This window comes from Nycticebus coucang, chromosome 22, assembly GCF_027406575.1.
Source record: "Nycticebus coucang isolate mNycCou1 chromosome 22, mNycCou1.pri, whole genome shotgun sequence".
In the NCBI taxonomy this organism is placed as follows: Eukaryota; Metazoa; Chordata; class Mammalia; order Primates; family Lorisidae; genus Nycticebus; species Nycticebus coucang.
Window position 1 is genome coordinate 36,441,898 of NC_069801.1, and position 25,922 is coordinate 36,467,819.

The 25,922-nt window shown below is 39.2% G+C and overlaps 1 protein-coding gene and 1 pseudogene across 6 annotated transcripts in view; both read left to right on the forward strand.

The window, feature by feature from the left end:
* Positions 1-25,922, forward strand: part of CCDC30 (coiled-coil domain containing 30) — a 208,167-nt gene that overhangs the window by 111,246 nt on the left and 70,999 nt on the right. For 2 of the 6 annotated variants that reach the window (XM_053576322.1, XM_053576323.1), the window contains exon 7: positions 24,424-24,603. In XM_053576322.1, coding sequence (XP_053432297.1) covers positions 24,424-24,603 — 180 coding nt within the window. Of the gene's footprint in view, positions 1-2,367; positions 2,467-3,880; positions 4,007-6,874; positions 7,008-10,642; positions 10,813-16,765; positions 17,004-24,423; positions 24,604-25,922 lie in introns of those variants that run through there. The other 4 variants (XM_053576325.1, XM_053576320.1, XM_053576321.1 and 1 more) reach the window with 4 other exon arrangements.
* LOC128575440 (AP-3 complex subunit sigma-1-like) lies at positions 24,734-25,368 on the forward strand (annotated as a pseudogene).

Below are 25,922 nucleotides of genomic sequence, written 5' to 3' on the forward strand. Positions count from 1 at the left end.
TGTGTCTTAGAGAAGCTCAGTTAGAGTTGAGGTGACCTGGGGTCCGATATCCCTCTGAAAGGAGTGTGTCAGAATCTTTGGTGATATTTGGGAAATTTTCATTTATAATATTCTCTTGTATGGCTTCCATTCCCCTGGGGCATTCTTCTTCCCCTTCTGGGATTCCAATAACTCATATGTTGGAAAGCTTCATAAAGTCCCATAATTCTGTCAGTGAACGTTCTGCTTTCACTCTCTTCTGCCTCTTTAACTATCTGAGTTATCTCAAGAACTTTGTCCTCTACCTCCAAAATTCTTCTGCATGGTCTAACCTGTTGCTGATACTTTCTATTGTATCTCTAAGTTCCCTAATTGACTGCTTCAGTTCCTTCAGCTCTGCTATATCATTTCTATATTCTTCATATCGTTCATCTCTTATTTGATTCTGTTTTTGGATTTCCTTTTGGTTATTTTCCACTTATTAGCAGTTTCCTTCATTGTTTCCATCCTTTCCTTCATTGTTTTCATCATGTGTATGCTAAATTCCCTTTCTGTCATTCCTAACATTTCTTTATAGGTGGAATCCTCTGCAGTAGCTACCTCATGGTCCCTTGGAGGGGTTGTTCTGGACTGGTTCTTTATGTTGCCTGGAGTTTTCTGCTGATTCTTCCTCATGAGTGATTTATATTATCTGTTTCCTTGCCCTAATTTTCCTTTCACTTCCTCTTGCTTTTTAAGTTCCCATGCCTGTGAACTGGGGTTTCAATGAGTCCTTTTGGTACAGGACCAGAAGGATGAGAAGGTTGAAGAACAAGAAGGGATAAAAGAAAGAATAAGAAAGAAAGAAAATAAAATAGAGAAAGGAGTGGGGGTGGGTAAAAGGGAATATTGACAAAGAGAAGAGATGTACAGAAAGAAGGAGACAATAGAGGTGTACAGTAGGGTACTTTGACATAACCTTAAAAAAAACCGAACCTCTGGGGGTGCCCGGTGGGTGGTTCCCTTGAGGTCAGCAGCTCTTTTCTAACCTGATCAGACACAGTACCCCACCTCCACCAAGTAGAGAGGAAAGACAAAAGTGCTATAAATCAAACCAAAATAAGCAAACAGAAAACTTTATGTGATAAAATTGGGTGAAAAAACAAATAATAGGGGTAGAAACACTAGCAAAAATAAAGTTCTAATTATTGAAAAAAGCAGCAATGGGAAATTGTATTTAAACTAGAAAAATGGAGAAAGAAAGTGAAAAAAAAGAAAAAATCTGTAGGGGAAAGGTTGAAATTAAAAAACAAAACAAAACAACAACAACAAAAATAATAAACAAAAAAATACCCCAAAACAAAGCAGTATATACATCTTATTGAAGATTGTCTGGGCAACAGGTGGTCTTCTGGGATATGAGATGTTAATCACATTGCTGATATGAATGGAGGCCTCTGCTGATTTCTCAAACCCTACAGGGTGGAGACCCTAAATCTTTCTTCAGCCCTCTTAAAAGGCACTTTAAACTTCTAAACTTGGCTAAGCAGAAGCTTTCCCAGGAAAGTGCTTGTCGCTGGGATCACTGCTGAAGTGGCTATCCATTTACCCAGTGTTCCAAAACTGATCTCACTGTGCCCTGAGGGTTAAGGCTGTAAGGCGGCTCAGTCACTAGATTACTATCTCCCACTTGATCCTTGCTCTGCAACCCTGGGGGTGGAGCTTGCCGGGGCAGTTCTCTCACCATGGCTCCCTGCTGCCCACAGCGGAACACTATTAGCTCCGTCTGGTTCAGTGACTCAGTTTGGGGCCCTAGACAATGCCCAAAGTTCTCCACACTCCTTCCCAAGCTCTCCCCAAGGCAGTTCAACTGAGTACCAAGTCCAAAAACACCAAAACAGTTCACAGGTAAGGCCTTTCCACTTTGCAGTTTCACTGCTGCTGTACTTACAGCTGCCAGCGGGATTAGACCGATCAAACACATGCAACCACTTGCCAGTTTTCCACTGTTTTTGTCCTACTCTTGGGGTTCAGAAGTCTCTTGTTAACTCCCTGTGTCCTCAAAGGGATGATTATAGGCAGATCCCACCAGTCAGAGATGCCTCGAGTCTTATCTCCCCAGACTTATGGTGCCCAGTTGCAGGGAAGCTGTTACTCGGCTGCCGTCTTCCTCTCACTCCTACCTGTAGTATATTTTTCTAAAACTAGTTCCCTTGGCCCATCTGCCAAACAATAGCCAAGGCTCAAATCCATAATAAAGCAACTCTTCAAAGAATCCAAGACAAGATGGAGGTGAAACTCGGTGGAAGGAAGGAGTATAGCCTCAGGGAAGGATGCTTAAGAAATGTAGCTTATTTTTTAGTGTTTAAAAAATATGTGTATATTAACTGGTGATTTATTTGGATGAAGATTTCCATTTTAGAGCCTGAGTTATCAGTAATAGAGGAAGATAGAAGAAAAACCAGTATGAAAGATCAAGAAACAATTAAAGTACAAGATTTGAATGAGGTAAGAAACAAAAAAATCAAGACCCTCATCGCGGGTGGCTCCTTTGGCTCAAAGGGGTAGGGTGCCAGCCCCATATGCCGGAGGTGGGAGGTTCAAACCCAGCCCCAGCCAAAAACTGCACACACAAACGAAGACCCTCATCGCTACAAAAGCTAAAAATAAAAAATTAGCAGGATATGGTGACACAAACCTGTAGTCCTAGCTACTTGGGAGACAAAGGTGGGAGTATCACTTGAGCCCAGGAGTTTGAGTTCACAGTGAACTATGATTGGGCCACTGCATTCTAGCCTGGGCAACACAGCAAGACCTTGTCTCTAAATCTAGTTATGTTGAAATTGTAAGGATGATTTGAAAGGTATTGCCTCATTAAAGAATAAATGTGAAAATTCAGAACAATCCAGTAATGATATAAACTGCTATTTACAGAGCATTTTCTATGAATTAGGTGCCCATCTATGCCCAGGCATCATTATCCCTATTTTTCATATAAGGAAACTGAGGCTAAGAAGAGTAAAGTAACACCAGCTCCAGGTCCCACTGTTGGTAAATAGAATAGGACTGGTCAGACTCTTTTCTAGTATATTATGCTGTGTTTCCCAAGTTACAGAGTACAGATGTGTCAATTTCATGCTGCTTCCTAATTAACCAAACAACATGCAGTTGGTGCACTTGACAGATGTGCTTTTACAGTGGAGAGGGGTCCACCATGTGATGATAATATGACCACCAAGGGAATTGGCTCAATTTTTACTCAGTGTTCACTAAGTTGCACTTTGATCCCAGTTTAATTTCCTCATAGGGTTTTGTACACATGAGAAAATGCTCTTTGGCAAGGTTGAATAGAGTGATATTTAAAATTAGAGCTTTTAAGTTAGACTTAGGTTTGAATCCCAGTGCTGACTATGTGACCTTGAGCAAATTTCCTAACATATCCAAGCCTCATGTACCTCCTCTGTAATAATTCTAAACTCATAGGATTCCTGGAAAAACAGAATGAGATGATATGTGTAAAGTACTTACCATGGTGTCTGACGTAGTAAGCTCTCAATACATAGCAGCTACTATCATTATTACTCCAGTTATTATCAAATAATTTGGAAATATTTCAATAATATCTTATATTAACATTTGGTAGGTGCCTGTGTTTCATAAAATACTTTGAAAATCATATTTTATTCCTACTGTGCTAGCTATCATGTAGTTAAGCCAAGCATTACTACATTTTACAGTTGTGTAAATGGGCTTGGAGTAAAAAACATATCTTACAAGCTGTGATACCATGAACTAGTTTTTATAGATTTGTAAATCTCCTAGATAACTTCATAATTGAGTTGGGCAGAAAATTATTATTATCACAATTTGTAGGATACACTGCTAGTGTATGTAGAATTAATCATAAAAATGCTTTTTACAGATGCTGACAATGAGTCAAGAAAAAATTGAAATATTTGAAAGTGAGTCATCAGAAGAGAGAGAAAGGAGAATGAAATTGGCATCTGGTCTTAATACTATACAGAGGGCTTTGAAAGTTAAAAGTGAGGTATTGCCATTCAGGGTATTGTTTTCTTCTTGTTCCAATTTAGGTATTTCAAGTTATCATTTTAAAATAAATGATAACTCTATGTCTGAGCTTGGGCTGCCATAACCAAATACTGCAGACTATGTGGCTTAAACAATAGAAATTAATTATTTCACAGTTCTGGAGGTTCAAAAGTCCAAAATCAAGGTTCAGGCCAATTCACTCCTTAGTGAGGGCTCTCTTCCTGCTTTGCAGATGGACACCTTCTTACTGTGTCCCCACATGACAGAGAGAGAAAGCAAGCTCTAGTGTCTCTTCCTCTTCTTATAAATGGCACCAATCCTATTGAGTTAGGGCTCCACCATTATGTCCTTATTTGACCTTTATTACCTCCTTATCAACCCTATCTTCAAATACAGTCATATTGGGGTTTAGAGCTTCAATGTATGGATTTCAAGGTGGGGGGGACAATTAAGTTCATAGCACTACAGAATATATGCATTTCTAGTAGAGGCAGTCCCTGAATTACAAATATCCTACTTACTGGCCACTTGTGGTGACTCAGCCTGTAATCCTAGCACTCTGGGAGGCTGAAGCAGGTGGATAGCCTGAGCTCAGGCGTTCAAGACCAGCCTGAGAGAGAGGGAGACCCCATCTCTACTAAAAATAGAAAAACTAGCCAGGCATTGTGGTGGATGCCTGTAGTCCCAGCTACTCAGGAGCTTGAGGCAAAAGTATCTCTTGAGCCCAAGAGTTTAAGGTCGCTGTGAACTATGACTGCACAGCACTCTAGCCTGGTGTGACAGAGTGAGACTCTGTCTCAAAAAAAAAAAAAAAAATCCTAATTACCTACAACTTGCACTATGAACTGAGGTTATTATAGTAAGTCCCCAAGTTACAAACATCCAAATGACGTACAATTCACACTTATGAATGGAGGATATTAATAGTTAAATGTACCTATTCAACTTAAGAACAAACCTACAGAACCTATCTTGTTCATAACCTGGGGACTTCCTGTAATAATAATAGGATAGCTGTGTTGTTACCCTGAGCTGAGTTCCAGCACTAGCCAAAGAATCCTTTAATTAGCAAATGTTTAATTGTTACGGTATTCATAGAGTCATAGACTGTCCCTCGTTTTAACCTCTTATCCTGTCATCTTGGAAAGATTATGAGGAAATATAATCAGCCTATATTCTGAAGTGAGACTCGGAAGCAAGTTCAGGAAAGTCTAGATCAGCAGTTTAGAGGACAGTGACACTTAACTAATTTTCAGGATGGGTGGTAATGCAATGGCCCAAATCTCATCTGAATGACCTATAAGAATTTTCAGTGAAATAAGATAGGAGATCTATATCATTTGCCACACCCTATCTTCTTGCCTTTTTGCTCAAGCCTTTCTCACTGGCATTTAACTCTCCTTCTGATTTCAAGGCTTTGGGAAAATACCAAGTAGTTCCTCGCTTAAAGTAAATTTTATATGACCTTTTCCTTTCCTTGGGCACCACAGACTGATTCTCAGCCCCCAGTCTTCACCAAACACTGTATATCCCATGTCATCAGTGTAAAAATTTGATTAAAATCCACATCTAATCATGAAAAATAAATCAGAAGACTAGAGGAACTCCTAAATGATTAAATCACTGGATATCCATTATTAAATAAAGTAGCATAATGTGTAATTAAGAATGCAGAGTTTAAGCTGGGTACAGTGGTGTACACCTGTAGTCCTAAACTACTCAGGAGGCTAAGGCAGAAGGAATGCTTGAGCCCAGGAGTTCAAGGCTGTACTATGTTATGATCATGCCTGTAAATAGCTATGGCACTCCAGCCTGGTCAACAGAATAATAATTCACCTGTAGCTCAGCGGCTAGGGCACTGACCACATACACCAGGGCTGGTGGTTTTGAACCCAGCCCAGGCCTGCCAAACAATGACAACTACAACCAAAAAATAGCCAGGCATTGTGGCGGGTGCCTATAGTCTCAGCTACTTAGGAGGTTGAGGCAAGAGAACCACTTAAGCCCAAGAGTTTGAGGTTGCTGTGAACTGTGACACCATGACACTCTACTTTGAGGGCAACAAAGTGAGACTCTGTCTCAAAAAAAAAAAAGAATTCACCTTTAAAACCAAAAAAATATGGCTTTGCACCCATAGCTCAGTGAATAGGGCTCCTGCCACATACACTGAGGCTGGTGGGTTTGAGCCTGGCCTGGGCCTGCTAAACAACAATGACAACTGCAACCAAAAAATACCCAGGCATTGTGGTGGGCTCCTGTCCCAGCTACTCAGGAGGCTGAGGCAAGAGAATCATTTAAGCCCAAGAGTTTGAGGTTGCTGTTAGCTGTGATGCCATAGCACTCTACCAAGGGTGACATACTGAGTGTCTGTCTCAAAAAAACGAACAAACAAAACTAAAAAAAAAAATAAAAATAAGCACAAAGTTTTAAGTCAGACAGATATGAGTTTGAAATCTCAGTTTAACAACTCCCTGGCTATGTGAGTTTAGGCAGTTCACTTAAGCTCTCTGTGCCTTAGTTTCAACAACCCTCTCATAGGATTGTCACAAAATGAAAGGTAAACTACATAGCATATCGGTCCATAAAAGGTAATTTTTTAAAAGATACATCTTAAAAACAGATAGTATAACTATTTAATCGTGGAGTTACTGAAGAATTTACCTTTATGTAAGCCTTGATTAAAGTAAGAGTAACTTTAGAAATCCAATATTACAACCTTTGAATGATAGGGACTAAGAATGTTCAGTTTAATTAAGGGAAATCTACCAGAACCATTTCAAGATTCTTTTTTAGAAATGTTATACTGTTTATGAGGAAATCGTCTTATTTTAGTATACTAAACATCTTTATCTCTTAATCAGGAATTGCAAAAATCAAAATCAGAACTCATATCCCTATATAATGAAATTCAGAGTCTTTCAGGAACAATGGAAAGCAGAGACCATTTTTTAATAGCATATGACTTCTTACAAAGAAAAAATTCTGAATTAGAAACAAAGGTGAGACTGAATTATTAAGTATTTAAATTCCTAACATTTAACATGTCTTTTATAAGCATAGGATTAAAGGAAATTAATTTTAAGCAAGAGATTTGGAAATTAAAGTTTATTTTATTATTATAAAATAAATTGCCATATAGTATGCATTATAAGTCAAGCTGTGTTTTTTCAGAATAAATATTCAGACTTCAACTAGTACTTGCCACATAGGATTAATCTGTGCATTTTTTTTTTTTACTTTAAGTCAACTTCTCTCTTACCAATTTCATTTTTGGTACACATATTATAATGTAAAATATATACTTAAATGCCTTTAACTTTAAATATTGGGAGCAAAGCATCTTTATCAGTTATACTGAGAATTGAGTTTATAATTAGAATTAGGAAAACTTTTTTTGAGACAGAGTCTCAAGCTGTCACCCTGGGTAGAGTGCTGTGGTGTCACAGTGCACAGCAACCTCAAACTCTTGGGCTTAAGTGATTCTCTTGCCTCAGCCTCCCAAGTAGCTGGGACTACAGGCGCCTGCCACAATGCCTGGCTATTTTGGAGGGTGGGGTGGGGTGGGGTGGGTTATCATTGCTGTTTAGCTGGCCTGTGCCTGGTTTGAACCCGCCAGCCTCGGCAGTATATGTGGTCAGCACCCTATCCACTGAGCTACGGGTGCCACCAGAATTAGGAAAATGTTTAAATGTCCTGATCCAAGTTTGTTCCTCAAGCATAAAAATGGCTGCCAGTGAGGCTCACTTGAGATCAGGAGTTCAGGGCTCCAGTGGAATTTGACACTATGATCATGTTTATAAATAGCCACTGTACTGCAGCCTGGGCAATAGAGTGAGACTGACTCTCTTCAAAAAAAAAAAAAATGGTTGCTAGACCAAGGCTAGTACACCACTAGATGAAGAGGTTGCTGGTAGTGTGATGTCTAGAGTCCTATCTACTAAGTTATAACTATCTTCATCTGGCTGAAAATTCCCTTCCTTAATCACTCTTTTGATTAGATTAAAGATCAGGGAGCAAAGGCTTGAGCACAGCAGTTTAAATATACAAGGTTGTATTTTTTTTTCTCATTTTATTTTTTTTCAAGTTTTTTTTTTTATTGTTGGGGATTCATTGAATATCAGGTTATATTTTAACACCATGTGTGAAGTGGAGAGCTAAAAGCCTAATTTATCCTATGCATAGTTGTTACCCTAGGAGCAGATTCCTGAGGAATTGGGACAGGACATAGATAGCATGTGGTACACAGAGAGAAGGGTCCAGAACACAGGATTTACTGCCTGAAAGGGTCTATATGTGAGACATAACCTATATCTAAGCTTTGTGGGACCTTGTCAGCAAGGTGAGGTATCATATTGTTCAATTAAAGGACTGTGTCCTTCAAAATATCATTGAAAACATTAACACAAAGAATGAACTGAGGTGAGAAAAATTAAGAGATCTGCATCACTATTCTGGTAATCTGGGTCTCTCTTGTTTTCTAAAGTTGTTATGTTGAAATAATTTCAGACTTGCAGAAAAATTACAAAAGTACAGAGAATTCCCATATACTTTCACCCCTCTAAATGTTAATTAACATGTATCATGTTTGCCTTATCATTGTTTCTCCCTCTGGGAGTTCTGACAATTAAGTTTGCAAACTTGCCACTATGCACTTACATTGGCAGCATTGTACAAACAGCTTGGTAAGGTTTCATAACCTTGATATGTCAGTGTCTCACAGTTGTGTTCGTGTCAACATAGGGTGGTATCTTGCTGACATTGTTCATTATTGTTATGTGTTTTTGTGTGTCATCACAACAATGTCAGGACTTGAATTAGAGCAATGAACAAACATTCATAAATTTCTTGTTAAACTAGGCAAGACTGGAAGTGAAATCAGGGAAATGTTAGTCCAAGTTTATGGGGATAGTGTTAGGAAAAAAACTGCAGTATACAAGTGGATTAAATGTTTTTTCCAAGGGGAGAGAAAGTGTCACTGATAGAGATCAAGGTGGCCGGTAACAAGCAGAACCAATGGAAATATTGCATTGAATTGTGCATCAAAATTGTTGGCACAGCAGACCAAGTAAACATCAATAAAGAAACAGGAAAATTTTAACTGAAAATCTTGACCAAAAACTCATTGCTCTTGCATCACAACGTACCAGCTCACACAGCACTCTCTGTGAGGAAGTTTTAGCCAGAAAACAAATAACTGCATTGGAACCTCCTCCCTACTCACCTGATCTGGTCCCCAATGACTTTTTTCTTAACCTGAAAATAAAAGAAATACTGAAAGGAAGACATTTTGATGACAAGCATAATATGACAACAGCTTTGATGGCCATTCCAGAAAAAAAGAGTTCCAAAATTGCTTTGAGAGGTGGACTGGGTGCTAGCATTCGGTGCATAGCTTCCCACAGGGAGTACTTTGAGGGTGACCATAGCGATATTCAGCGATGAGGTATGTAGCACTTTTTCTAGGGTGAGTTTGCAAACTTAACTGTCAGACCTCGTATACACACATACACAAATAGAGGTCCTTTTTTGTGAGCATTTTGAGAGTAAGTTGGAGACATTATATTCTTTACCCCTGAATATTTTCATGTGTGTTTCTAAAAACAATAACATATTACCACAGTACAAGCCTCTAAATCAGAAAATTAACATTGACACAGTGCTATCATCTCATCTACAGCTCCTATTCAGCTTTTACCAATTATCCCACTCTGTAGCAAAAGAAGAACGATTTTATTTTTCTAGCCTGAGATTCAACCCAGTATTGTACATTGCAATTAATTGCCATGTCTCCATAGCTCCTTTAATCTGCAACTGTTCCTTATACTATCTTTGTCTTCCACAACTTTGATATTTTTTTTTATTATTGTTGGGGATTCATTGAGGGTACAATAAGCCAGGTTACACTGATTGCAATTGTTAGGTAAAGTCCCTCTTGCAATCGTGTCTTGCCCCCATAAAGTGTGACACACACAACTTTGATATTTTTGAAAAGTACTGTCTTAGTCAGTACAGGCTGCTATGAACGTAACACGTTAGACTGGATAGTTTAAAAACATACATTTATGTCTCACAGTTCTGTTGTCTGGGAAGCCCAAGATCAAGGTGCTGGCATGTTGAGTGTCTGGTGAGGATGCTCTTTCTGTTTTCCAGACAGCTGTCTCCTCATTGTTTCTTGACACGGCCAAGAACAGAGAGGGAGGCACCACCTAATACCATCACACTGAGGTTAGAGTTTCAACTTGTGAATGGTGAGGGAACACAGACATGCAATGCATAGCAAGTCCCAGACCATTCGTTTTGAAGCATGCCCCTCAGTTGAGGTTTGTCTCATGTTTCCTCACAATATAATCAAGGTTACCCATTTGGGGGCAGGAATACTATAGAAATAAGGTTATGTCCTCTTCAGGATACTTTATCAAGAGATGTGACATTTTTTGATCCATCACTCATGATGTTAACTTTGATCATTTGGTAAAGGTGCTACTATCTGCTAGATTTCTCCACTGTAAAGAGATATTTTTCTCTTTGCAATTAATAAATATCTAATAAGGAGATACTTTGAGACTGTATGCTTTCACTGCTATACATAAGAGTGTGCAAAATAGAATGTTTGTCTTTTCACTTACCTTTACAGGTCTTGAAGCTTTTACAAGAATTTGAACAATTAAATCATTTTACTTTAGGGGGGGAACCTGCAACTGCTAATTTAATTACAAGTGAAAATATCTGTAAAGATCCTGTATCTACAGTATCAATTTTGGAAGTAGAGATTCAAAGCCCAAAGGAAGAGAAAAAGAAACTCTGGTAAATTAAGAAAATCCCATATCACATCACCTATTTGGAAGGAGGTTACATTTTATTTGGCTTGATCATTATGAGAATTTGACATTCATTTCCAAATAATATGAGTTGAAAAATTAGTTATAAATGGGTGGCACCTGTGGCTCAGTGGGTAGGGTGCCGGCCCCATATACCAAGAGTGGCGGGTTTGAACCTGGCCCTAGCCAACCGCAACAAAAAATAGCCGGGCATTGTGACAGGCACCTGTAGTCCCAGCTACTGAGGAGGCTGAGGCAGGAGAATTGCCTAAGCCCAAGAGCTGGAGGTTGCTGTGAGCTGTGACACTGCAGCACTCCACCAAGGGTGACAAAGTGAGACTCTGCCTCTAAAAAAAAAGAATAGAAAAATTAGTTATAAGCATTCTCCAAAGAGTTTGTTTTTTGATATATTAATTGATTACATTTTTAAACTTTTTTCTTGCTTTTTGTAGAAAATTTAAAAGACATGGAGAAGTATAAAGAAATTTATAGAGATATTGCCATTCTCACTTTTCCTTCCTTTTTCTTTTCTTTCTTTCTTTCTTCCTTTTTTCTGTACATCTACAGGAAAATCTCAACTTGAATGAAATAAGGGCAATGCCTGTAATCCCAGCACTTCGGGCAGCTGAGTAGGGAGGATTGCCTGAGCCCTGGAGTTCAAGACCAGCCTGAGCAAAATAGCAAGACCCCTGTCTCTACACAAAAATGTTAAAAATTAGCTGGGCATGGTGGCGCATGCCTGTATTCCTAGCTACTCCAGAGGCTGAGACAGGAGGAGGATCAACTGAACCCAGGAGTTCAAGGCTATAATGAGCTATAATTGCATCACTGCACTCCAGCCTGGGTAACAGAGCTGGGATTATAGGCATGAACTACCACACCCAGCCTGGCCATTGTGTTTTCCAGTTCTAAAATTTCCATTTGGTTCTTCTTTATACATAGCATCTTCTATTCCTTTGCTGAAACTTTTTTTTCTGAGACTTTCTATGTTTTCATTTGTTTCAAGTCTGTTTGTAATTGCTTGAAGTTTTTTTGTGATGGATTATTTAACATTGTCAAATAATTCTAACCTCTTCATCTTGGCATCTGTCATTGCCCTTTTTCATTCAAGTTGAGATTTTCCTGGTCATTGGTATAATGAGTGATTTTCGATTGAAATCCAATCATTTAGGGTACTGTGTTTTATAAGACTCTAGATCTTTTTAACCCTTCTGCCTAGCTGGCTTCTTCTAATACTATTCCAACAGGGGAAGTGTTGGGTGGGGGTACTGCTGTATTACTGCCATGTGGGGTAGAAGTTCAGGTTCCTCACTCAGCTTCTATGGACACCCAAGGAAGGGGGGCTTCTTTTTATGGCTGGTGAGATTGGAGGTCCTACTCTCTACTAGGCCTCCACTTATAGAACCTGTCTGAGTGGGGGGGTGGAATACCTTGTTACTGCTTGCCACTTAGCCTCCCATGAGGGTGGTCTTGTTATGCTGGGTGGTGGTGAAAGTCCTGACTCTCCACTAAGCCTCCTCTGACAACACCCCTGTAGAAAGGGAGAATGGTGGCACTTCACTGCTAGGTGGGAGTGGAACTCTAGACTCACCACACTGTATCCCCAGCACTCACTGCAAGGTAGGGGAGCTTGTTACTGTCTAGAGGGGATAAAAGTCCCTGCTTCCTACTTGGTCTTCTCTGACACTATCCCATTGGGAGAGTTGGGGTCCCTAATTACAGCCTGATAAGGGTGGAAATCTAGGCTCCCAATTAGACCTTTGCTGGCACAAGTGGTAGTGGGGCCACAGTTTTTTCTGTGGTATTCTCTGGAGCCAGTGGGTGTTATCCAGAAGTTTTAATTCTTGGTTCACTATCCCCTTTCCTGATTCTTGTATTTGTTGGCGTTGTCTGGGTTGTTGTCTTCTTCAGCTCCAAATCTGGGATATATGAGGCAAAAGGAACACCCAAGAAACTCACAACCATATTATTCCCAGGAGTTCTGAGTTCCCTAGCTGGTCTGCCTTCCTCTCTCTACTTTTCAGAGTCTTTTTATATATTTGTTTTATATATAATGTTCAGGGGTTTTAGTTGTACTTAGTGGGAAAAGTAGAGGAAAAGTATTTTTCTACTTCATCTCCTTGGAAGAAAATGTTCATTTTCTCCATTTTTAAAAATATAAGAAATAGGGCTTAGCGAAAAAAAAAAAAATACAAGGTATATGTTTACATTTTCCCAATCTTAACATGTGTTTAGCATCTACTAAAAACATGTTAAATGGGAGCAGGAAAAGGAAACAATTTATAGAGAATGGAAAATTTTATTATCTTTTATTTATTTATTGAGACAGAGTCTGACTATGTCACCCTGGGTAGAGTGCTATGGCATCACAGTTCACAGCAACTTCAAACTCTTGGGCTTAAGTGATTCTCTTGCCTCAGCCTCCCAAGTAGCTGGGACTACAGGTACCCACCACAACGGCCAGCTATTTTTTGGTGGTGGTGGCTGTTGTTTGGCAGGCTGGGGCTGGATTCAAACCTGGCAGCTCTGGTGTATGTGCCTTGCGCCCTAGCCACTGAGCTACAAGTGCCGAGCCAAAAACAAATTTATTTTTAAAACATTTAAATCTTTATTTCATATTATTTTGTGCCATTTAAATGTATTATCTTTCTTTTTTTTGAGACAAAGTCTTACTATGTCACCCTGGTAGAGTGCTATGGCATCATAGCTCACAGCAACCTTAAACTCTTGGGCTTAGGCGATTCTATTGCCTCAGCCTCCCAAGTAGGTGGGACTACAGGCACCTGCCACAACGCCCGGCTATATTTTGGCTGCAATTGTATTGTTGTTTGGCAGGCCCAGGCCGGGTTCCAACCTGCCAGCTCTGGTGTATGTGGCTGGCGCCCTCGCCGCTGAGCTATGGATGCCAAGCCTAGACATAATTTTCCTCCCTGTTCCTTTCCAGATTTTTCTAAATATATACCTTCCCAAAGTATGTATGTGTATACACAACTACATACATATATGTAGCTCTTTTGTTTCACACTTTTACTTTGATAAATATTTTTCATTTTGACTAATAATCTATTTTTTTTGAAACAGAGTTTCACTATGTCGCCCTCAGTAGAATGCTGTGGCATCACAGTTCACAGCAACCTCAAACTCTTTGGGCTTAAGCGATTCTCTTGCCTCAGCCTCCCAAGTAGCTGGGCCACAGGTGCCCGCCACAATGCCCAGCTATTTTTTTGTTGCAGTTGTCTTTGATGTTTAGCTGGCCTGGGCCAGGTTCGAACCTGCCAACCCTGATGCATGTGGTTGGTGCTGTACCCACTATGCTATGGGTGCCACCCGACTAATAATCTTTATATCACTCTCAAGCCAAATTATCTTTAATTATTTTAGCCACTTTTCTGTCTCCATTTAGTTACTATTTTAAATAATATTCTATGAGCATTATTGTACATTCAGCTTTTTACTTATGAATTGTTCTATTGCAGTAAATTCATTGGTATAGGCATGCAATTAGTCAAGGAGTATGAACATTTTTATAGCTTATTATCTGTATTTCCAAATTGCCTTCTTAAAGAGTTTGAGCACTAATTATAATCCATGAAGCATATTGTGCTAGCCTTCAAGGTACCAGACAAAATCTAATACTGAGAGAATAAAAACAAAATCATCATGCTGTGTTCATTCTCCCTTTCATCCATGCTCTGTGCCCATTGAAGGTGCATCTCTTCCTCTTGGTTTCTGTGGCTCTTATCCTCCTTTGCTTGTTCCTTACAAGTTTTTAGGCTTTTGTCAATGATCCTCCTTCTCTCCTTTATACCTTTCTCCCTGGCTTATCTTATCCAACCCTAGCATTTCTGCCAATGTCCTTCTGTATCTCTCTACATACATCTCCCCAGTCTGTATCCACATTCTCCATCTTGTCTCCTATCCACTGCCCATTTGCCCCGATCAGAAATGCAGGGGTCATTCATGATTCCTTTTTCTCCCTCACTTGTCACCTCCAATAAATGACAACCTTATCAATATTGACTTTTAAATAATTCCAGAATCCATCCTAGTTCTAGTCACTGTTTACTACATGGATTACTACAAGAATCTCTCAATTTATTTCCTTGCCACATGGCATCAAAATAATCCTTTCTAAAAGGGTGAGCATAATGGCTCGCACCTGTAATCCCAGCACCCTGGGAAACCAAAGTGTGTGGATTGCTACAACTCAGGAGTTTGAGACCAGCCTGAGGAAGAGCAAGACCCCATCTCTAAAAATAGCCAGGCAGTGTGGTGGGCACCTGTAGTCCCAGCTACTCAAAAGGCTAAGGCAAGATCTCTTGAGCCCAAAAGGTTGCTGTGAGCTATGATGTCATGGCACTCTACCCAGGAAGACAAAGTAAGACTCTGTCTCAAAAATAATAATAATAATAATAATAATAATAATCCTTTATATTCTCTTTTGCTTCTGAAATTTTAAACATCTTATTAAGTCATCCTGAAATACCTTTGTTTTTCATGTTCTCATCTATACTGATGCTATCCACCCCCAGTATTCATATACACATAAAAGTTTATACATACTTCCACCTTTACATTTTAGCTTGTGCCTACTTACTATCAGGCCTCATATTACTTATTACTCATTTAATCTGATCACTTTTTCACTTATCTTTTTTTCTCACTAAATTGTAAGTTTCTTGGGTCAAGGATCATGTCTTCCTGTAGCCCTAGTGTATGCTAAAGGACCTAGTCCTTATTAAAATCTTTATAACCTGTGTCTGATCGATACCATATTAAAAGTTGAAAAAGTATAAAATTCATTTAAACTGGTTTGTTTGGCTATAAATAAAAGTATGTGATGGGCCAGTCATAGTGACGTATGCCTGTAATCCTGGCATTTTGGGAGCCAAAGGAGGGAAGATTGCTTGAGGCCAGGAGTTGGAGAACAAGACCCTTTTTCTACAAAAAATAGAAACATTAATGGGCAGCGCCTGTGGCTCAGTGAGCAGGGCGCTGGCCCCATATACCGAGGGTGGCGGGTTCAAACCCAGCCCCGGCCAAACTGCAACAAAAAAATAGCCGGGCGTTGTGGCGGGCGCCTGTAGTCCCAGCTACTCGGGAGGCTGAGGCAAGAGAATCACCTAAGCCCAGGAGTTGGAGGTTGCTGTGAGCTGTGTGATGCCACGGCACTCTACTGAGGGCAATAAAGTGAAACTCTATCTCTACAAAAAAAAAAAAAAAAATAGAAACATTAAAAAAAACAATAACAAAGAGACTGGGCACAGTGGTTGATACCTGTAATCCTAGCACTCCGGGAGGCTGAGGCTGGTGGATTGCTTGAACTTCAGAGTTTGAGAACAGCCTGAACAAGAGCAAGACCCCATCTCTATTAAAAACAGAGAAATTAGCTGGGCATTGTGGCAGGAGCCTGTAGGCAACTATTTGGGAGGCTGAGGCAGAATTGCTTGAGCCCGGGAGTTTGAGGTTGCTGTGAGCCATGATGCCATGGTACTCCACCCAGGGCAGCAGATTGAGACTGTCACACAAATAAATAGATAAACAAACAAACAAAAAAACAGAAAAATTAGCCAGGGGTGCTGGCACACACCTGTAGTCCCAGCTACTTGGGAGGCTGAGGCAGGAGGATAGCTTGAGCCAGGAGTTTTAGGCTATAGTGAACTGTAATGATGCCATTGCAATATAGCCCAGGTGACAGAATGAGACCCTGTCTGGAAAAAACAAAAATCTATGATGGTTCATCTTTCTGAATGTGAGTAAAAAAGTATGACTCGTTTGTTTTAAAAGTTTATTTTTAAGAATTAGATAACTGCTCTGCTCTAGAATTCAAGTTGAAAATCTTGCTTGAGGTACTTTCTTGACTTGGAGGTTTTTTTCCTTCCTAGTCTATTACTATAATCAACATTTTGATAGATTTGTGTTGTTATATTTGTACCAAGTCCTGAATTAGAAGAGAATAAGCAGAAGGAAATTCCAGAGGAGTCAGTAAAGGAGGGCGCTTGCCCAAAAGAGGAGCAGACGAAGGAGGGCTCACAGCAGAACGAGGATGTGAAAGAACAGCAGTTGACCATGAAGCCTGAGGAAATTGTGAGGCTTAGAGAAGAGCTGAGTCGCATAAATCAGAGCCTCCTCCGGTTTCAGAGCTCTGAGGATAGTTCAGATGACAGTTGTTCCCAGGTAGGTGCAATAAACATGTGCCCGGACTGGGGCCATTTCCTCTGATTGGCTGTGGATATAAGTACCATTTTTAATATAATCATTCATATGTATTCATTGAACAATTTTATAACCATGGCCTGAATGGTAACAAAATAGCAACTAAAATCTGAACTAAGCTCATCAGTTGATGCACTTTATTATTTATTTTTATTTTTTTAGAGACAGAGTCTTACTTTATCACCCACGGTAGAGTGCCATGGCATCACAGCTCACAGCAACCTCCAACTCCTGGGCTTAGGCAATTCTCTTGCCTCAGCCTCCCGAGTAGCTGAGACTACAGGGGCCCACCACAATGCCCAGCTATTTTTTTTGTTGTTGCAGTTTTAGCCAGAGGCCGGGTTTGAACCCGCCACCTTCAGTATATGGGGCCGGCGCCCTACTCACTGAGCCATAGGTGCTGCCCGATGCACTTTATTTATTGTAAAGCGTTCTTAAGCTCCATCTAGGCTCAGCAGGGAAAAAAAAACTGATTAATTGTTGGTGTTTGCTGTAGCCAGATGGAATTGGAGATGGCAGGATGTGCTGCATTTTCTATTTCTGGTAGGAAGTTTAATGGACAAAGTACTTCATTTTAGTGGGGGAAAAGTCAACAGACATGGGATGATTTTAAATAAGAATTTTGCTATTTACTGGAGATCAGCCTATAGGAGAAATAAAAGGACTGACTTCTAGCTACACTTAAGTTCTTATGCCTGTTTTATAGGTTCTTTCTTATACAAATTAAGATTTCCCTACATATGCCTTTCCAGAAATTACTTTAAAAAAAAAATTTCAGATTAATGTGAGGGTACAAACAATTAGGTTACAATGTTTGTGTTTGTTAGGTAGAGTCCCTGTTGTAGTAGTTGTCCCACCCCCAGGAGGTGTGCCATATACCCTTACATTGTGCCCATTAAATGGGAGCACACCAATCCCCTCCCTTCTTCTCTCTCCCCCTCCTTCTTTCTCTCTCCCTCCTCCCTTTTCTCTCTCCCCCTCCCTCTTTTCCCCCTTCCTCTTTCCCTCTCTTTTCCCATCTTGAATTGAGTTGTTCTCTTGTGTGGGTGTATATTAGATCATCTAACTGGCTTCATATTAATACTGAGTACATTGGATACTTGCTTTTCCATTCTAGTGATACTTTACTAAGAAGAATGCATTTCAGCTCCATCCAGGTTAATACAAAAGATGGTAAGGTCTCCATCTTTTTTATGGCTGAATAATATTTCATGATATACATATACCACACTCTATTAATCCATTTCTGGGTTGGTGGGCATTTAGGTTGTTTCCACATCTTGTAAATGTATCTGTGATAAACCATCTAGTGCAAATGTTCTTATGATAAAATGGTTTTTTTTCTTCTGGGTAGATGCCTAGTAATGGGATTGCAGGATCAAATGGAAGGTCTAATTTGAATTCTTTGAGGATTCTCCATACTTCTTTCCAAAGAGATAATATTAGTTTGCAGTCCCACCAACAGTGTAAAAGTGTTCCAGAAATTACTTTTGAGATCCTCAGAGGGAGGATCTCACCCTCAGTCCCACCAACAGTGTAAAAGTGTTCCAGAAATTACTTTTGAGATCCTCAGAGGGAGGCTTTTATACTCATAAGCAAACCAACTTCAGAAGGCTGATAATGCACATTTTAAAAATGATTCGAGTATATACATTATTTGAATTACTTCTTTAAGAAGACAAGAGAATGAATTTTAGACTGATTTTTTTTCTGCTCTAAACTATGCAGCATTTATTTTAGAACCTCTTTCTATATATAGGGTTCTTTGACCAACTGATGGCTATAGATTATTCTACTTTTTTATTCACGTGCGTATGTGTGTTTTTAGTCTTCACTTATGTTGTCAGGTTACAATGTCTAGCACCTAGCAGCTATCCACATGTGCTGTAGCTTCTTACCCTGCATAAAGTACACATTTAAGCAGCTACCAGACTTTTAAGAATGCTTATAAATGGTAAGTAAAAATTGTGAGAGCCTGTTTTATGAGTGTGTGAGCTATATTGGGCATAAGTATTTTGTGATATCATTTGTGGTTGTTTATGGCCTTTAGGACTTAATTTCTGCTAGTCAACAGTATTCCAGCTGAAGTTGCCAGACAGTTGAATTCTGCAAACTAATTTTCCAGTGTTTTTGAAACAAATTAAAACCAGCCTTAATTTTATAGGCTTTAAACCTAAGTTCTTATTTTTTCCTAATGAGTACATTCCTGGCACTTTACTAAATACCCAGTGGGTATTAAACAATACAATGTAGTCAGGAATATTACTGGTGCCACTGTCTAGATGAGGAAACTGAAGCATTAGACAGGTTACATAAATGTGTCCGAAATGTTTACATTATTCACCAACATCGAGGAAGTGGAAGAATCCAAGTCTGTCTGCTCTAGAGCTTGACTTTTTGACTGTTATGTATTTTGCTTCCACTGGTTGAAAAATTCAAAGAAAACATACAGTTCTCATATCAAGCTGATTCTCCTCTCCCTCTCCCTCTCCGTCCCCCAGGCTAGAGTGCAGTGGCATGATCATAGCTCACTGCAAGCTCAAACTCCTGGGCTAAGGGGATCCTCCTACCTTAGCCTCCTGAGTAATGGTATACTGACTCATCAGATATCCATCAGATTTTTATTTGACTTTGCCAGGCCACCACTATGCCTGGCTAATTTTATTTTTTTGTATAGATGGGATGGTGCTATTTCCCAGACTATTCTAGAATTCCTGGCCTCAAGCAATCCTCCTGTCTCAGCCTCCCAAAGTGCTGGCATTATAGGCATGAGCCACTGTGCCTGGCCTCAAGCTGATTGCCTAAGGAAAACTGGTGAGCTGGTTCCCAGAAGTCCTCCTGGGGCAGCAGTTCTCAACCTGGGGGTCTTGACCCACAGGAACTGTATTAAAGGGCCACGGCATTAGGAAGGTTGAGAACCACTGTCCTAGGGTGTCATAGATCAATTATCTTGGTAAATTTACCCAATGTTTGGCCCTCAGGGTTTCAAGCTCCAAACTTTGATATTTTAGCTCACCTAGAATAGATCTATGTTTTAGGGATAACCTCACACTTAACCAAACTTTCAAAGCTACTGCATGAAATCAGAACATTAATTAATTATTCTTTTGTAATAATTAACTTAAAATATCACATAAAGGTGTTTTGGTGAACAGTGCATTTTCTTCCTGTAGAGAACTAAGAAAATCAAATCAAAATATGATGGATATTTGATGAGTAGGGAGTCGGAACAAGTGGACTCAGTTTGATGATTCATATATGTAATAGCACCAGATTTTGGTAGTCCTTTCCAGCCATATTCACTGGATGAGAATATTTAAAGTGAATAGTCTTTGATCCTGCCAAGTTTCTTACAGAAAAAAAAAAAAGAAAGAAAAGAAAAGTCAATCATTTTCATCAGTTGTCCCTAATCCTTTTGGCACAAGAGACTGGGTTCATGGAAGACAGTTTTTCCACAGACCAGGATAGGGTGGGGAGGATGGTTTTGGGATGATTCAAATGCATTACATTTACTGTGCACTTTACTTCTATTATTATTACATTGTAATATATAATGAAAAAATTATACAACTCACCATAAGGCAGAATCAGTGGGAGCCCTGACCTTGTTTTCCTGCAAGGTAGGAAACAGTCTGATTCTGGCTTAAACTACTGACACCAGATGCAGCTGTACAATTTAAAAACATCAACTCACTCGCCATTAAAAGCCTGCCACCGGTTGCAGCTTAATTGTTACTTGCTACTCACTGATAGGGTTTTGATATGAATCTGCCAGCAACTGATTTATTATGGTCTCTGTGCAGTCAAACCTCTCTGCCGATGATAATCTATATTTGCAGCTGCCCTGAGGTGCTAGCATCACTGCCTCAGCTCCACCTCAGATCATCAGACATTAGATTTTCATAAGGACTGTGTAACCTTGACCTTGATTCCTCTCATGCACAGCTTACAGTAGGCTTCATGCTCCTGTGAGAATCTAATGCTGCTGCTGATCTATCAGGAGCAGAGAGCTCAGGCAGTGATGCCAGCAATGGGGAGCTGCTGTAAATACAAATGAAGCTTTGCTCACTTGCCCACTGCTCACCTCCTGCTGTGCGGCCTCATTCCTAACAGTCAGTGGCCCAGAGGTTGGGACCACAGGTCTTCTATTTCCTTAATGGGAATGATCTTGCCATTTGGACCAGTATGTGAACTTGGTTTGTGTTTAATTTTTAATTAATGAAAATAATACCATTTAAAAAACCAAAGAAAATAATACCATAAAATAGTAAAAGCCTATAAAGTTAAGCTAATGCTAGTTTCAACTTGTATTATTTTAATTCTTAAGGAATTCCTTAAGATGGAAAAAAAGTTAGACATCATTTGGTTTATTCCTGTAATTTGCAGATAAGACTCAGAAAGGGTAATTGGCTTAATAAATCCATTGATTGATCAATAAAAGACTCCTGTGTGTGTACTTTTCATTCTTATGTGATTCCTGATTGAGTTTATAAGCTCTGCAATAACTTTCTACCAAGAAAGTGATGTATATGATGGGAAAAAATAGAGACTCTTGACATTGGCTGCTTGATTGGCTGTCTGGTGGCTAGCTGCTTCAATAGCTGATTTCCTTGAAAAAGCATTTTTTTTTTTATTTGAAAAAGCATTTCTATGCTGACAAAGTGAATGGCCTGCGGAATGTAGACAGGAATAACTACCCTTCTGACTTTTCCTGTGTTCATAACAGGCTAAAAGTTCTGTGCTTTTGCCCCATTGGTGTAAATGTGGTGCTTCTATATACAGTGTATCTATTTTGGTATATTAAATGGTTCTATAAGCTGCTGATTACTAATTAATTGTTAAAAAGCTGTGTAAAATGGTTAAACAAGAAGGTAGAGTGGTGATCAAGGCATTCCAGATTTTTTGCAGGAAGATGAAGGCAGTTAAAGTACATAGGTAGCATCAATGATGATGGGTAATGTTACTAAGTATTTACTAAGTGCCAGGCATTGTGCTGAGGGCTTGTGTGTGTACCTTAAGTACCGTTCATTCCCTCCAGAAGTTATCATTGTTATCCACATTTTAAGATGAAGAAACTGAAATGCAGAGAGATAAGATAAACTTCCAAAATCACCCAGCTGGTAAAGTGGTAGATTCAAGATTGAAACCCAAGTACATCTAATTCCAAAGCTGGAGTTCTTAATAATTACATTATAATCAATTAAAGAATTTCATGCAGAGATCTTAGAGTCTTATAGCTCTAAGAGAAGCAAACTGGATTAAGATCGCCTTTCTAACTAAACCAAAATAGGAATTAAGGGCTAACAAGACTTAGGGAGTTCTGTGTTGCATCAGCAACATAAGCAAGATAAAAGTAAAATAATGACCGAGGCTTTTCAGAAAGCTGTAGACAGAAAGCATACTGGACCAGAACTAAGGAAACGCTAAGTATATCTTATCTATTGAATTGTGTAATATTGAATTCTTTCTCTACTCAGCACACCTGTGGGTACCTACCTTTTGTAGAAAATCCAAATGACTATTTTATTGCACTGGAGAGGCCAGATAGTAGAATACATTGCTGCTGTTTTGTACACGTGCTTTTATTTTTTTCTGCTTTATTAAGATATAATTGACAAAAATGTTGTATATATGTACTTGTGTATGGTGTATGATGTGATGTTTTGATATAAGTGTACATTGTGAAATGATTAAGTCAAGCTCATAAACATATCTATCACTTCACGTACTTTTTTGTGGTGAGAACATTTAAGATTTACTCTTTTAGCAATTTTCAGGAACACAATACATTATTATTAAATACAGTCACCATACTATACAGTACATCTTGAGGACTTAGTCATCCTATCTGAAACTTTACATCCTTTTACTAACATCCTCTCATTCTACATCCCCCCTCTCCGGTCCCTGGCAACCACTATAATTACTCTCTGCTTCCATGTGTTCAACATTGTTAGATTCTCTACATAAACGAGATCATGCAGTATTTGTCTTTCTGTGCCTGATATCCTCCAGGTTCATCCATTTTGTTGCAAATGACGGGATTTCTTTCAAGACTGAACAGTATTCCTCAAGTATGCATGGGCGCGCGCGCGCGTGTGTGTGTGTGTGTCTGTGTACCATATTTCCTTTATCAATTCATCTGTTGATTGACACTTTGGGAAAAAAATTGACATAGTCTTTGTAAAGATTTTTTTGGATATGACCGCAAAAGCACAATCCACAAAAGCAAAACTAGATAAATAAGATAGCCTCCAATTAAAAAGCTTCTGTACAGCAAACAATAAAGAGACAACCTATGAAGTGGGAGAAAATATTTGTAAACCATACATTTGATAAGGAGTTAATATCCAAAATATATAAGGAACTCAAACAACAAAATAGCAAAGAAACACCCCATTATAAAAATAAGCAAAGGACCAGAATAGATATTTCTCAAAATAAGACATACAAAAGTCCCAACAGATATGTAAAAAAAAATGTTCCATATTCTGATTACTAGGGAAATGGAAATTAAAACTACAATGGAGATATCAAACCTCACACTTACTAGAATGGCTATTATCAAAAAGACAAAGGATAAATGTTGACAAGGATATGAAGAAAATGGAACACCATGGGCAGGAATGTAAATTAGTACAGCTATTATGGAAAATACTATGGAGGTTTCCCCGAAAATTAAAAACAACTACTGTATGATCCAGCAATTCCACTTCTAGGTATATATCCAAGGGATTTGAAATAAATATTTTGAAGAGACATCTGTAATCCCATATTATTTACAGTATTATTTACAAAAACCAAGTTATGGAATTAACCTAAATGTTCATCAATGGATGAATGGGTAAAGACATTATTCATCCTTAAAACAGTGTGGTTGAGTAGTAATTGGAGAACCATCATCAGGTAGTAAAAGGAAAAGTGATGCAGAAGCTGGGAACTTAAGGTCTCTTATTAAGTTTTCTTTTTCTTTCTTCTTGCCAGCAGACACCACACACGCACACACCTTCACACTCACTTATACTCTACTTCACATATTGACTCCTTGGACTTCCTATTTTAAATATGTTTTACCCTAAAATTGTCCATGCTTCTGTTACCCTTCATTGATATGAAAAATAGGGTTAATTGTGCCTAACTGCTTTTTTTCACATAATTTTTCTGGTACTTCCTCTATAACATAACAGGAGTCAGATTATATGAACATGTACCAACTAGCTGTAAATGTAAAAGAGTAATTTTGGGGGAGGTAAATTAACTCTTAAAAACATTAACCTGTGAATAATCACATTCTGACAATTCTGGTTCTGACAGCTTGAACCAGTTTTACAAATAGTCTTTCAAATTGTCCATGTTTTTTCTTTTAAAATGTTTGCTTTAGTGTCCATCATCTAGAGAAAAATTAAAAGACCAGCAGCAAGAGGAAATTAAACAACTTCGCCAAAATTTGAACCGGCTCCAGGTTCTGTGCAACTCTGCTGAAAAAGAGCTTCGATATGAGCGAGGAAAGAACTTGGATTTAAAGCAACATAATAGCTTACTTCAGGAAGAAGGCATTAAGGTAACTCCTGTGAGCACATCCTCTATTGAAGGGTCCATTTGGCCCCTGGGGATAAAGGAATTAAAAATTCTTGAACTTGCGGGCTCGCGCGCGTGCGGGAGAGGGCGAATGGGGAAGGATCGCTGGCTAGATTCGGAGGCCAGGCACGCGCGCCCGCGCCCGCTCCCGCCCTGGCCCGCAGCGCTCACCTGGTGCGTCCCGCCCAGCCTTGATCCAGGCGATCCTCATCTTCAATAACCACGTGAAGCCTCGGCTTTCGAAGTTCTACCAGCCCTACGTATTCGTGGAAAGACAAATGTTTTGAAAATGTCTGTGAACTGGATTTGATTTTCCATGTAGACAAGGTTCACAATATTCTTGCAGAAATGGTGATGGGGGGAATGGTAGTGGAGACCAACGTGAATGAGATTGTTAACGCAAATTGATGCACAAAATAAACTGGAGAAATCTGAGGATAGCTTAGCGGGAGCTCCAGCCTGTGCTGTTTCAGCTGTAAAGAATGTGAATCTTCCTGAGATCTCAAGAAATATTAACATTGGTGACATCAGTATAAAAGTGCCAAACCTGCCCTCTTTTAAATAAAAAATTCAAAAGGCCACTCCCAGGTAAAATCCAGGGGGAAAAGTCATCTAAGTTTACCATGCAGATGTTTACCAAAAATAGAGAAGGAGAGTCTTAACTTTTGCTCTTGGATTTAAATCAAGGTACTGTATAGAAATTATGTAAAATCAGTATGGAAGTTCAATGTCGCTTTTCTTGCTCAGTGATTTTTTTTTTTATTGTTAAATCATAGCTATGTACATTAGTGCAATCAAGGGGTACAATGTGCTGGTTTCATATACAATCTGAAATATTCTCATCAAACTGTTCAATGTAGCCTTTGTGGCATTTTCTTAGTTATTGTATGTAGACATTTGTATTCTGCCTTTAGTAAGTTTTGCTGGTACCCATTCCAAGATGCACCCTAGGTGTGGCCCCACCCATTACCCTCCCTTCCCCTTCCTTGGCCCTTTTCTCATAGTCTTGTACTATAGTTGGGTTATAGCCTTCATGTGAAAGCTATAATTTAGCTTCATAGTAGGGCTGAGTACATTGTATACTTTTTCTTCCATTCCTGAGATACTTTGCTAAGAAGAATATGTTCCAGCTCCATCCATGTAAACATGAAAGAGGTAAAGTCTCCGTCTTTCTTTAAGGCTGCATAATATTCCATGGTATACATGTATCACAATTTGCTAGTCCATTCGTGGGTGGATGGGCCCTTGGGCTTCTTCCATGACTTAGCAATTATGAATTGGGCTGCAATAAACATTCTGGTA